Source organism: Nomascus leucogenys, chromosome 4 (assembly GCF_006542625.1).
Source record: "Nomascus leucogenys isolate Asia chromosome 4, Asia_NLE_v1, whole genome shotgun sequence".
NCBI classification, from domain to species: Eukaryota; Metazoa; Chordata; class Mammalia; order Primates; family Hylobatidae; genus Nomascus; species Nomascus leucogenys.
In genome coordinates this window covers 106602718-106617244 of record NC_044384.1, presented here as the reverse complement: position 1 = coordinate 106617244, position 14527 = coordinate 106602718, and the positions used below count along the sequence as shown (strand labels likewise).

Below are 14527 nucleotides of genomic sequence, written 5' to 3'. Positions count from 1 at the left end.
TGCTCTGTCACCCAGGCTGGAGTGCAGTGGTCTAATCTCGGCTCACTGCAACCTCCGCCTCCCGGGTTCAAGCGATTCTCCTGCCTCAGCCTCCCGAGTAGCTGGGATTATAGGCATGCACCACCACGCCTAGCTAATTTTTTTGTATTTTTAGTAGAGACGGGGTTTCACCATGTTGGCCAGGATGGTCTCAAATCTCCTGACCTTGTGATCCGCCCGCCTCGGCCTCCCAAAGTGCTGGGATTACAGGCGCAAGCCACCGCACCTGGCCAATTCTTTGATTAATTTTCTACACTAAACAGTGACATTGTTCCTGATTACTTTATATTTTCATTTTACTGAAATTATTTTCATTGAATCCATTCTCTCCTATATAGCAGTGAGGATTTGGCTCACTGACTATTTTTTGGTCTATATTAAATTTCCTGATATCAGCTTCTCCCTTTCTAAGTTTCCCTGGTGAGCATCATGTCTAACAGTTTCCCCAGATCAAAATTTGCAGCTCCACATTTTAATGGGTTGTTTGCTGGGATTAAGTTTTATTTTTACCAGTGGCATTGTTATGAATAATTGGTAATCTATATTTGGTTCTTAGTGAATCCACAAGCAACTGGGAGCTGCTGCCCTCAGGTATTTGACTTGCTGTCTGGCCAGAGCTGCTCTCTGATTTGCTCTTCCACCTGTGGAGTATGCTTGTGAATACTTAGCGTTCTTTAGAGCCAATGGCAGAGCCAAAATGCCGTAAGATTCTGCTCTGGCTGTGCACCGATCCAAGCAGAAGGAAAACAGGCAGTGCACAGGCCTAAGTAGGGTCTTAATAACCAACCTTCACCAAGAGCCTGCTTGGTGCTGAGCCCTGTGCTCTCATGCTCACTGCTATGGACTCAGGAATCAAACGAGGTCCCTGCTTCCAAGGCTTATAGTGTTTTGGAGGCTGATAAACGATTCTAGTAAAAGGGGTTACACGCTGTGGAAGGTATTTGTGTTGAGGGAGCACAGAGGAGCCAGCAGCCAATTAACCAGGGGAATCAGAGGAGTTTTAAGTAGTGATGTTCAAGGGTTGTCTCAAGGAATGTATAGAGGCTGGCTAGGTAGACCTGTGGGAGAAAAGGGATTCCAGCAGAGCAGGGCATGAGTAAAGGCAAAGAGGTGAGGGTGAGCATGGCATATCTGGGAGACAGGGAGAATATCGGTGTGCTGAGCTGTGTGTATGCAGTGTCAGCAGGGAGTCCGGACCGATGGGCTGGGGCCAGCCCATATGGTACGCTGAATGCCAGGTTGGGATGGGATTTTTCTTTATAGGTAGCCTAGAGCCATTAGGTAACACTGGTGCTTCAGGAAGAGAGCTCAGTTGCCTGTGTTATGTGGATCAGATAAGAAGAGGGAGAGATGAAAATTCCAGACACCACGTAGGAGGTTACTGTTGATGGTCCAGTGAGGAAAAACTGAGTTATGAGGATGGAGGGGGAGAAGTGGAGAGGAAATTCTGAGATCTGAATCTACAAATGATGGTAGGGAAACAACTTGTTATTGGATGGTGGAGAGGGTAACAAAAAGGGAGGAGATGAACCCCAGTAGGGTTTCCATTTTTAGCAGCTGGTAAGTGGTGGCACGTCAAAGCCATTAAGAGAGCAGAAGGAAGTTCTGAGAAGCTGATCAGTTCAGTTAGGGTATGCTGAGTCTGAAGTGCCCGAGGGACACCCAGGAAGGTGGCTGGGAATATAGGTCCAAGAAGCAAGACAGAAGATCAGTCAGTGGCATAGCACAAGGGGTTAGAGCTGGCTTGGAAGTCTCCTGGCCTTGCTTTAAATCTGAGCTCTACATTTGCGAGTGGTGTGCCCACTGACAGGTAGGCCTATCTATGCCTTAGTTTCCTAATCAGTGAGGCAGGACTCATCTAATTCCCAGCATTACTGAGAAGGTTAAACTAGACATAGACAACTTGCAGAAAGGGCTCAGATGGTACTGCCACAGATAAAGTGCTCAGTATATGGTGGTCTGTTTTCTGGGTCTGGTGTTGGCACCAATGCTGCAGCTTTAAAAAACTACAGATGCCTAGACTAATGCAGCACTACTATAAAAAAACTACCAGGGAGTATGGCCCAGACATCTGCATTTTTTACACTCCCTAGCAGAGTCTTCTACTCTATAGCCAGGGCTGAGAGCTACTGTGCTAGACCAGAAACTCCATGATTGGGTCTACCTTGATCAGTACCAGATGCCCTGGCCTGGTACACAGTATGACACAAAGTGAAAGGTAAAAGATCCAGCAGCTTCCAGCAAAGGGGTGAAAGAAGTAGTGACAACAGGGAGCCAAGGATGTGCCATCCTGGGAACTCTGCCTGCTTGGCCCAGCTCCCAAACAAGAACCACACCTGACATGAGGTCAAGCCACAGCTATGGCATTGGACTGGGGCACTCTTCCCGCCCTGGCCCCTGTGTCAGGTCTACTTCACAGCAAGCTCCACTCCTCAGTAGGCACCCATGAGATACCACAATCAGGGAAGTCAGTGCAACATCAGAAGAACAGAAACTAAGACTGTCCCCACATCCTGCATGGGCCCAGAGTGAGAGTATGGTTTATTACGGTGGGCAAATTGGAGTTTCAGATAGAGCACCCCTGGTCTCCCCAGAGTTGGACTGATGGATTATAACAGGCCAAGTGAGGGGTTCCCAGGGCAGAAGGGATGAAGACTGGGTGTCAGAATCTTTCCTATAAAAGAATTCTGGGAAGGGAAGAGCCACTGAAGAAACAGAAAAATCTTTAAGTGCTGGAAATGCAAGGGAGCTGCGGTTCTGTCTTTTACTAAGAAAATGACTCACAGTGGATTAAGATTCCAGCTAAGAAAACTGCAGAGACAAGTCAACCAACAACTCTCTCCTGAAGGTCTACACCATGCCGAACACTGTGGGAAGTACAAAGAAGCGATGGGAGCCCAGGCCTCAAACAGCTGGCAGGTGGACAGGCGCAGATGCAGTGAGGCTGCTGAGGCTGAGCACCTAGTGAAAGGCATGGCTACCAGTGCGTCAGGAGCTAAAGGGAGGCAGGAGGACTGAAAGTGGGGATCCTAGGAAGGCCAGGAGGATCCTGGTGGATACTAAGCAGGAGAGGAGCACCTGGGAGGAAAATCAGTTCAAGCACGGACCTAGAGGTGGGCCTACAGATCTCCTGTCGTCTGCTCTTCACATGCTCTTTGCTGGGCCCCAGCCCTTCCCCTGCCAAGCCTCTGCTTCTCCTGCCTCAGTGAGGACCTATTCACTCCTGAGACGGGCAGCACTTGGCTGACCTGTCATTCAGAGCAATGACATGCTTCCCCACTGAGGATGAGGAGCCAAAGGCTCACAAGGAGCAGGAGACAAGAAGGCAATGAGAAAGTCTGAAGGACCGCTTGTTCACATGCAAGCGCACCTCAGTGCTGTAGGTTCAGACTGAGAGTGGGGTGGAAACGAGGTCCTTTATACTCTTTCAACTCTCTAAAGTATTTCATTACTTTGTTTTTTAAGTTAAAAAAGTAGAAAAAAAATCTGGTCTGCAAAATGTAGTCAGATGTCAGAAAAGCCAATGACAGAAAGTTTAAAAGCAAACACATTTTGGTGGGCAAGGACCACATGGTATGTACAATACCAGTTAGAATACAGTTTTGGACATTAAATATACCATCAAAATACACAATTATTGACACAGGAAACATCTATAATACATTTTATATATATATACACATACATATAAATAAGAAAAAAGAAAAAAAATGTGTGGTGGTACATGTCTCTAATCTTAGCTACTTGGGAGGCCAAGGTGGGAGGACAGCTTGAGGCCAAGAGTATGAGACCAGCCTGGGCAACATAGTGAGACCTTATATAGGAGGATCACAGGTACTTTTAATTTTCTTGACTATATTTATTAAATGTTCTATTAGAAACATGTGGCTTTTGCAAAAAGGAAATGATCCATTAAAAACAAGCAAAAAAAAAAAAAAAAAAACTTGAGGAACCATCGAAAGTAGGAATATGATCAACTTTCCTGAGGCTTGTAACCAAAATGTCATTATTGTCTCACCTTGAGACATCCAACGGGCCACCAGTGAGGCACTGGTGAAGGGCCAGGGTCTGGAAAGTTTCATGAAGGTGAGGCAGGGCCCAGACCACACGGCATAAGTGGATTTCCAAGGGGGCCTGGGAAGGGCACTGGTCCGGGCAGAGGACAGGGTCTCAAGCCCACAGGGCCTTATTTTTCATTCTCTCTTTTTTCTTTTTTTTTGAAACAGGGTCTTGCTCTGTTGCCCAGGCTGGAGTGCAGTGGCATGATCTTGGCTCACTGCAGCTTTGACCTTCCAGGATCAGGTGATCCTCCCACCTCAGCCTCCCAAGTAGCTGGAACTACTGGCATGAGCCATCAGGTCCAGCTAATTAAAAAAAATTTTTTTAGGCCGGGCGCGGTGGCTCACGCTTGTAATCCCAGCACTTTGGGAGGCCGAGGCGGGCGGATCACGAGGTCAGGAGATCGAGACCACGGTGAAACCCCGTCTCTACTAAAAATACAAAAAATTGGCCGGGCGTGGTGGCGGGCGCCTGTAGTCCCAGCTAATCGGAGAGGCTGAGGCAGGAGAATGGCGTGAACCCGGGAGGTGGAGCTTGCAGTGAGCCGAGATCGCGCCACTGCACTCCAGCCTGGGTGAAAGAGCAAGACTCCGTCTCAAAAAAAAAAAAAAAAAAAAAAAAAAAAAAAAAAAAAAAAATTTTTTTTAGAGACAGGGTCTCACTATGTTGCCCAGGCTGGTCTTGAACTCCTGGACTCAAGCAATCCTCCTGCCTTGGCCTTCTGAAGTGTTGGGATTACAGGGGTGTGAGCCATTGCCCCCAGCTGTGTTCTCTTTCATGTAAAAAGTAATTGAGTTTAGGCAACTGTGTGTGGATCCTAAAACCAGAAAACCACAGCTAGAAGTTACTATTGTCATGTGTATAAGAGAAAAAGTGCAAGGGAACATCCTTTCCCCCAAGGAGATGAAGCAACGAGGCTTGAGTTTTCCTAAATTATGGCCCAGGTGATTTTTTTGTTTAGTCCCAGTTTTTAAGAAGGTCCCAGCCACCAGAATGTACTGTAAGCCCCCGGGGGCCCTGTATAAAAGACTGCAAGAGGAAACCTCTAACCCATAAAGGGAATCAGAGCTCTTGTTTGGTATTCTCATTACGGCCTATTTATTCCAGACCATGAGTAGAGATATCATTCAGCAGCTCAGCCTTTCTAAACATGTGCTCCCAAAATGCGACTCCATTTGCATAAATCTTCCAAAAGGCCCACCTCCATTCAGGCAGGGCCCTACCCATCCAACCACCTGAGCCCACCTCTCAGAGCCACAGAGCAGCTGGGCCAGCCCCGGAGACTGAGGAGTCTGATGCATACACTTTCTAGTCTCTGCCTCAGGCAACTTTTTGTTTCATTCTTTTTTAAAATGCGTATTATGCTCTTTTGGGCTCATCTCCACAGATTTCAGAGCTCTTTGTTATTAGTTCATGGTAAGGAACTTTGTTCTTTACAATCCTGGACAGACAGCAGGGGGTTGAAGGCCTGAGACATTTTTGTCACTGCTGTCATGCTTGCATTACTGAGAAACGCCTATCCCCCTACCCCACATGCTTACACACTCCACAGGGATGTCTTGAAGCTTCCACATTGCTGCAAGCCTAGCAGGTCAAAATGCACTGACTTTATCTCTCTCATTTCCAAAGTGATACTTGTTCATGGTTTTAAGAAAGAAAATACAGATGAAAAAGTGGAAAAGGAAAAATTCACTCTGATTTGATCCCCCAAGACAAGTACTACCAACATCCTGAAACATATTCTTAAAGTCTTTTCTCTTTGTACTAAGGTAAAAACACTTTAAAAAATCTATAGGCTCATAAAAAGCAGATCATAAAGCTTCCAAAATATATATTTGGCTCCACAGTGGAACCAATTTAAGTCTGTTTTAAAATAAGTGTGTAGAAGCTGTTAAAGCTTTTCTGCTCTAGTCATGGCAGAACTCCTTCCACATTCTCTGCACAGAGCTCTGAGTTTTCAGTGCAGAAGGAACATAATGGTACTTGTATGTGCACCTGTGTGTATTCAGGGGTGGGGTAGGGTGTGATGTGCCTCGGTCAGCCATTCCCCTTAGTAGGTAGCCCAAACTTCTAGTACCTTCCTTGACCCCTGCCCACTTCCTTTTCTATTTTGGAGAAAATTAAGGCTGCTAGGGTTAAATCCTTCTCATATTCCTCATCTCACTGCGTCACTGTCCCTGGACTCACAGGTACCCACTGTTTTGGAAGATGAGGCTCAAGTCAATCCTGGCCCTCAGGGACCTCATACCATTACCTCCAAGCTTTCTCCTTGTGTTCTTATCAGGCTCTGAGCTCTCCCTCCCTCCCTTCTCACAGCTAAGCTGCTTGAAGCCTTGTACACCTGATGTCTCTGCTGACCTCTCCCTTACTGTTCATGCACCTGTCCCCTCTGTACCAGGGAACTGTTCTCACCAGGCCACTGAGCAACTCACTGTGGCCAAATCCAAAAGTCAATTCTTAGCCCTTGTCTTCCTTGGGGTCTCCTCACTGTCCTTCTCCCTGTCTGTGGGGCTGTGCCTCTCCCCTCCTCTTGGAATCCTGCCCATCCAGGCTACTGGTGTTCCTCAGGGTTCAAGGTTTCACCCCAAGACTCCTTCCTTCCCTGCTCATTCTGCACTCTCTCCTGAACAATCTTCAACTCTACATCCATCATCACTCAGTGATAATGCTCCAATCACAAGCTCCAACTCAGACCCCCTGAATCTGCAGATCTCTCTATTTGGCTGTCCCAAAGGCACTGTGCACAGCTAAAACGGAACCTGCTGCTTTCTCCCCAAACTGTTCCCTCAAGTCTCCCTTTCCTGGCCCATGGCATATCCATGTACCCTGTCACCTGGGGTAGAAATCCAGTAATCACCACCAATTCCTCTAATCCTCTTCCCCACATCCCATTCACTCCACCAGGTTAATTCCACCTCAGACTGTGCCTTGAATCCCATGCTCTCCCCTCCACGCCACCATCATGCCTTAGTTCAGCCCATCATCATCTGCCCCAGACTATTAGAGCATCTCCCAGGTCTTCCTGCCTCTAGTCTCTCCCTCAAATCCTGCAACCCACTTCTATCCTTTCTTCCCACTAATTTCCAGAGTAAACTTTCTTTAATGGAAATCTGATCACATTATTCCCCTGGCCTAAAACCTTCACTGGCTCCCTAGGGACCATGGACCAGAGTCCGAGCTCCTGGGCAGGGCTCTTGAGGCTACCATATCTCAGCCCTGGACTACCAATCCAGTGCCACCTCCCTCCATAAACAGTCCCTCCCTGTGGTCTATTTGGAGTTTCCCAAAGGCAACATTCTAAGTTTTCCTTTCTACCCTCAGGGGCTCCATTTAAGCACCAACCCAACCCTCACCCGCTCCAACTTGCCAGGCACCTCCTTGCTTCTAGCACCCAAATTAAAATGCACCCAGGGATCACCTTCTCTGTTACTTCCTCATGGCCCCAGGCCACACCCAAGGCAGAACCCATTACTTAGCCTTTGTGCTACCACAGCTTGTATGTATAGTATGGAACACATCATTTAATTACACACTCTCTCTCCTACGTGACAGGACATTCCTGGAAGACAAGACAACATCTGTCAACTTGTAGCTCAGCAAACTGCTTAGGGCCTGGCACGAAGAATGTATTCAATAAACTCAAGCTGAATAATGATACATTTATTGGGCACTTATAGGCTAGGCATAGTTCCAAATGCTTTGTGACAAAACTGTATTTTGTTAGTTACTTCTGACAACAAACCTATGAGGTAGAGATTGTGGTATTCCCCATTTTAAACATGAGGTAACAAAGGCAGGGAAGTCAAGCATCTTCCCAAGGTAACACAGCTAATAAGTGGCAGAAGTAGGGTTCTGGGCCGGGCGTGGTGGCTCACGCTTGTAATCCCAGCACTTTGGGAGGCCAAGGCAGGCAGATCACGAGGTCAGGAGATGGAGACCACGGTGAAACCCCGTCTCTACTAAAAAATACAAAAAATTAGCCAGGTATGGTGGCAGGCGCGTGTAGTCCCAGCTACTTGGAGAGGCTGAGGCAGGAGAATGGCGTGAACCCGGGAGGCGGAGCTTGCAGTGAGCCGAGATTGCGCCACTGCACTCCAGCCTGGGTGACAGAGCGAGACTCCGTCTCAAAAAAAAAAAAAAAAAAAGAAGTAGGGTTCTGACCCAGGCAATCCAAGTCTAGAACCTATGCCACTATCAGAAGACAAACATATCATTACCAGGTATTTCTGTTAAGTGACTTGGAAAAGACTTTATTTTAATTGCCTGATGTCACAACATCATTCTACCACCAACAACTACCTCAGCACACTAGTATCAAGATTGAAACAGGCCTAGGATACTAAGGCTGTTTGAATAAGTATCTAGCATAATATGATAATATAAAAAGAAACGATGGAAAGTAGTGGAGACAGGTTCTAAAGAAATGCCAATAATTTCAAGGACTCAACATTCCATCCATTTCAAGCAACAAGAATGAAAACCTGCTTAAATTGTTGCAGGGCCATGGGATCAAAGCTCGTGCACACCCACCAGTCTGGGCAGAAACTCCTTCTAACTCCTTCTAACAGCTCTCCCAGGAGCATGGCAACCAACCCCAGGCCTGCATCACTGGCCATGTGTCTCCTCCACAGAAAAGTAAAAGGTAGCTAGTTGGTCCCCAAATGGGCTGCTTTCCTCTCTCTGGAGCCAGAAAGCTTTTCCTGTTGGGATTTGTAAGTTGCTCGGGGGCAGGGGTGAGAAGTTGCCTGGCATGAGGGAGAATGCAGCACGATACTCCAATGGACCCTCAGGCAGGTCCCCTAACCTGATGCAGTGAATGTGCCAATACCTCTGGGCAAGATGAGCAAGGCCCTTCTCTGGCTGCATCCAGCACCTGGCCTGCTGTTCCTCTTCTATGTTCCCACAGGTCCAACATCATGCTGCCATGCTACCCTTCCAGGAAATACTTGCCACCTGGGCTCTGAATACAGCACATGCTCTGTAAGGCTGCTGAAAGAGACTCCAGAAGGGAATACCAATTGCACGTTTGAAGTGAGCCCCAATATTTCCACTCAATGACTTTTGGCAGCCGAAATGAAAATCAGTGGCTGGTAGTGGTCTGAGATAGTCATGGAGGTCTGTTTATAGCAAGGTGTTCACAGAGTGGGATTCAAGAGTGGTCGGGGTGGGGGAGCAGGCAGACAGACGAATTTTCTTTTCCTTAACAATGTGGTTAAATTGACTATAAATCCAGTCATGCACATCATGATGTTTCAGTCAATGACAAGTCCCTCAAGGCTATAATACCATGTTTTTACTGTACCATTTCTATGTTTAGATATACAAATATTATCGTGTTACAGTTGCCCACAGTATTCAGTACAGTAACACGTTGCATGGGTTTGTAGCCTAGGAACAAGAGGCTATTCAACACAGCGTAGGTGTGCAGTAGGCTGTACCATCTCGGTTTGTGTAAGTACAGTCTATGATGTTTGCACAATGGTCAAATTGCCTAACAACGCATTTCTCAGAACTTATCCCCATCAAGTGACAAGTGACTGTATATTCCTCCTTTTCTCAAGTCTCAGATTTGAAATAATTTATGAAGTTAATAAACGATAAGATCCAAAAAAGGAGGGGCAAAAATATGCTGATCATAAGGGTTTATACAATTACTGTGATTGTGTAACACTTGGCTTTGAGCTTCCTGGCAGCCGGGACAAAAAGAAACAATCTACATCTGTCAGGTTTAAGCATCTTCTGGGAGACAGACATTGTCTCAGAAATAAAGAAGCCCCTCAGGATTCCTGAGGGAGCTCAGAGAATGAGGAATTTGGAAAAGAAAAGGTGGTGAAACCGAGAAATGAGGAAAAGAGAGGGGTAGTAAGATAAGGGTTTCTGAGTCCAGTTTGTCTTCAAGAGGCTGCCTCCTCAGGACACATGGAGCCATTCTAGACTTCTAAACATCTAAGGTGTTTCCAGAACACAGAAAGCTCCTATGATTAAATTATGCAACCTCAGAGTGGGCAAGGAGAAGGAGGCAAGGTCAGGAGACCAAACATGAGCCTGACTTGTGCTCCTGCCCACACCCACGCCACCTCCAGGCCAGCGTGCCTGTCAAGTGAGGCGCCTGCCCTGCTCCTCTGTCCATTTGTCCTCCTCCCTCTGTTTAGAGAACTGTCCCTTTTGCCCTATTTCTCAAACGGCTGTCTCACTTCCAAGGGGACTGTTTACACATCTGTGAGTCATTTCCCACTTCCCTTTTCTTTTCAAGCTCTATGTGGATCTATCTACTGCTACATTGGAGTAAATCACTGATAAATGGTCCAGAAGGCTATGGTGGTTGCAATTGTTCAGATGTTACACTTGGAATAATTATTTCAAAGCTGAAAGCGGTAAAGTAACTGCTTGAGGGAGACCATAAGGTTTTATATATATATATATAATTTTTAAACTAGTAATGATAACAAGCCAAAGTGATACACAATGCATACATTGCTTATAACCTTTGGATATAAACTGTTCTGAAAAAGTATGTGCAACATGAATTCTTGAGATATAAAACATAATCCCATTAGGGAACTCCTTAGAACCCTGCAGCAACCACTTTCTAAAAAAAGACTCCTCTGCAATATTAATAAGGAACCCCTAACTTACCTGCTTATCACCTGGGCTTCCAACTCTGCTCCTTGGAAACCCAGGGTGCCCCAACAGTGCCTTAGGAGCTCCCACTTCTGCAGCCCCACCTCTCTGTTTTGCATACTGGGTTTTGCATGAGATATCATGTGCTGGGGATGGGGAGAGGCAGGTGGTAGCATGAAGACCCTAAAACAGGGCACATCTATAGAACATGCTTTCAGTTGCTTCCCTTACTAATGGTAGATATTTGACAAATTCTTCATTTTGGGGGCCAGTTTTCTTTGGGGCTACCAGCAAAATACACCTCTGGGAAGCTAACTGTTGTTTAGGATACAGTCTGTGCCTCTCACTGCTTTGGGATTGGAAGCTGGCAACACACTACAGTGAGAATCACACTCTCCTGTACCCACTGCAAGGGCCAGCTGGCCAAGGTCCCTGGAGAGGCTGTATGCTTCAATGCGGTGGGTAAAGAACCCATGTATGTGAGTGCAGTGGGAATGCCAGGGCAGAAGCCTCCCCTCTCACTGCCCAACATCCAGTTCCCTGTTTTCACATGCCTTCCAGAAACCAATGACCTCCACACACACTCTCTCCAACCCTGATCCTCCATCAGTTCCAGACTGACTATCTACTGCCCATCTAGCATTTCTGCTTGCACATAATATAGTAGCAGTCTGACTAGAACATAAGCCTTGATTTCTCCTCCAAAATCAATAACGGGCACCAGTGCTCCCCAAGCTGCTCTAGCTAAGACTCTGGAAGGTACACTCTCCAATCTCTCTCCATTCTGTCAGTTCTGAACTGCATTCTCAGGCCTGGCCTAAGAGGGAAATGTGAGGGAAACATGGGAGCTCTAAAGCATTCGAATACCCAGGGCCCTGCCCCCAGACCAATTATAGTAGTCTCTGGGGGTGGGCCCCAGCCATCAGTACTTTTAAACAGCTCTCCAAGAGATGGTACAGGCAGCATTGAAAACTAGTAGCTTAAAACAGACTCCAAATCCAACAGCTTCTCTCTGTTTTCACTGCTCTCACTTTGGTCCGAGCCACCACCATGTCTTGCCTGGACCACTGCAATACCTCTAGTGCCCCTGCTTCTACTTGTAACACCTTGAACCTCCATTGCAAGCACAATGCAAATCAGATCACACTCTGTCTCTCTGAAGGCTGCCGGCTGCACTTAGAATAAAATCCAAAGTTCTCATGAGGCCTACCAGGCCCTGCACAATCTGGCCTCTGAGGCCCTCTTCACCTCTTCCAACCACTCTTACCCCCACCTACCATGTTTTGATCACTCTGGTCCTAGTCCTGTTTCTCAGATGTGCTGAGCATGTTTCTGTCTCTGGGCCTTTGAATCTACTCTTTTCTCTACCCTTGGATCTTCATTTGCCTGGCTTGTAGCTTCGTGTCATTCAGGTCAGCTCAAAAGGCACCACCTCAGAGATGCCTTCTTAGACCACCTTGATCTAAAGTAGTCCCCCTTTGCCCCAGAAAGTCAACAGCACATCATCCTGGTCACTTTGTCTTATTGTCTTTAAAGCACTTGCCACTTTCCAAATACCCTGTTCAATCATGTCCTTCCTACCTGACCCCGTCACTACAAAGTGAGCTTCACAAGGGCAGGAATTTGCATCTGTCTTGCTCATCATAGCTGTAGCCATTGCTCAGAAAGCAATCTCTCACAGAATGGGCACTCAGGAAACATGGCCATTCATTTTATTCCCACACCAGTGTCACTCCTCCTCACTACTGCCAGAGTGAGACTTGTAAAATGACAGTTTTGTTTAAGATGTGTTGAAAATCCTTAGGGGCCCTAAACTGCCCCTCATCATCCAACTCCTATCCTCCTCCTTAGGCACCTCACCCACATCACCAACCTAAATCCATTCTCTTCCTAAGTTCCCACCACTCCTCGTGCCTAGAGGAGCCATGCTCCTGCATTCCTATGTCTCTGTGCAAGCTGCTCCCTCTGCCTGCCTTCCTGTCCTCAATGTCCACTGCTTGGACAAGAGCTGGCTTGGGCATCGCTTCCTCCAAGCAGTCACCTCTATAGATTGATTAATCTCCCCACCCTTGTTCTCCCACAGCAATCCACATTTCTTTCTGTGGATTGAACCTTCATCACACAGGGTTACCGTCACCTGTCTTTTCTAGACAGAGGGCATCTTGAGGGTAAGAACAGTATCTGGGGCTTAGTAGACAGTAAACTATGAACTGAGCAAAGCAATGTTTTTTACTTCTATATCTCCAATAGCAATGGTATCATAAACATTTCTGAATAAATCCTTAACTTGTTTTCAGCATGACCATATAGATGCTGCTGGGAAAACTCTTTCATATCCTTGTGTTTGGGGACACTTAGGATTATACCCATATACATGGCTTCCCTCAGGTGATGGCTGTCCCACATGCAGTGCTAAATACTAGGCCAACAGGCCCCTGCCTGCCGGTGTGTTTGGTCTCCCTGAGGCATGCACATGAACAGAGATGCTGTCTGGACCAGTGGCTGACGTGTAATTGAGTTGGGAAAGCTGCTTTCCTTTGGGATGGATTAATAATCCACCACCTGAACCGGCAGGAAATGGAACCCTTTGAGACAAGAACTAGCTCAGGCCCATTATCATCATCACTATCATACTTTCCCTGGGGCTCACAGAAACAAAATCTGTATGACCGGTGTCACTGCTAGTAGCAGTGCTTTCCCTCTCTTAATTTAAACACACAGGTCCCACGTACTGAAACAAGCCACAGGAGGTCTTTATCAAATAATGTATTCTCTTGCTTTTCCCATACAAGAAAAGGAACAGAACAGAGGGTTTAATACCAGGGTGCACAAACATTCAATAGCCACGTGCGCAGCTTGGTATATTTAGCTAAGTCATTGAGCAGAACACTACTCTTTACCCACAGATATTCACCAAGAGGCACTTGCTGCGGCCTGAAACAGGCTTGTCCAGCTTTTCAGGAAAAGATGCACCTCGCCCAAGCAAAGTGAAGGCCATTTCCGTGCAGGTTCCTGGAATTGGATGTGGCTTTAATTTCAAGTCCACCTAGCTCCACCACTGTCTTCACTGGGAAGCCCCATCCTGACCCAACCCTCCAGCATGCTTTCTGCTCTGATCATCTGGCCCCAGTCTTCAAGGTTATCTGTGTCTTTTTAACCAGAGGCCAGGTTTCCCCTAGACCAAACCCCTCCCACAGCAGGCCCAATGAATGTATATATCCATGTACTTATAGTATCATTTAACCAAGACAGATAGGCTGTGGTAAAAGTGTTGACCCCTCTTCCCTAGCCACAACTCCACAGAACTCTGAACAAGGCAGAGATCTACTTCCTCACCCTCCCCTGGCCCTACTATCCCCCAAATCCCCAAGGTCCAGGGGGAACATGCAGGCTGTGGCCATGCCAGGGCCAGAGGGGGAGAGTGTGGGCTGGTCAAAACAAGCCCAGACATACTCACGGGGTCCGTCAGCATGGCCCGGCAGTGGGAGGCCAGGGCCAAGAAGGCCAGCAGGTTGAACACAATTCCGTTGATGATGCTATAGACGTAGTCTCGAGATGGAATCAGCATGACAAAGAGGACAACAAACTCCGCATAGAGGACCAGAAACCAAGTAACGATGGCACAGGCGATGCCACAGCCGTCACGGATAAACCACATGGTTCCCACAGGACCAGGGTAGGGGGGTGGGACACACTTCTCCGGCTGGAGGTATTCTGGTTTCCGCTCAATGTCTCGGAAGTGGTGGGTGGGGATAAGCATCATAAGCTATTCTGTCCATACTGGCATCTGAAAGAGAGAGGAAAGAAT

The 14527-nt window shown here is 47.1% G+C and overlaps 1 protein-coding gene across 8 annotated transcripts in view; it reads right to left on the bottom strand.

Moving 5' to 3' along the window:
* The window catches only part of ZDHHC3 (zinc finger DHHC-type containing 3), a 60529-nt gene that overhangs the window by 28652 nt on the left and 17350 nt on the right, over positions 1-14527 (bottom strand). For 3 of the 8 annotated variants that reach the window (XM_030811979.1, XM_030811975.1, XM_012497956.2), the window contains exons 2-3: positions 14173-14506; positions 13634-13731 (exon numbers count right to left, since the gene is read on the bottom strand). In XM_030811979.1, coding sequence (XP_030667839.1) covers positions 13634-13731; positions 14173-14482 — 408 coding nt within the window. In that variant the 5' untranslated portion in view covers positions 14483-14506. The remainder of the gene's footprint in view (positions 1-13633; positions 13732-14172; positions 14507-14527) is intronic. The other 5 variants (XM_030811978.1, XM_030811977.1, XM_003256963.4 and 2 more) reach the window with 3 other exon arrangements.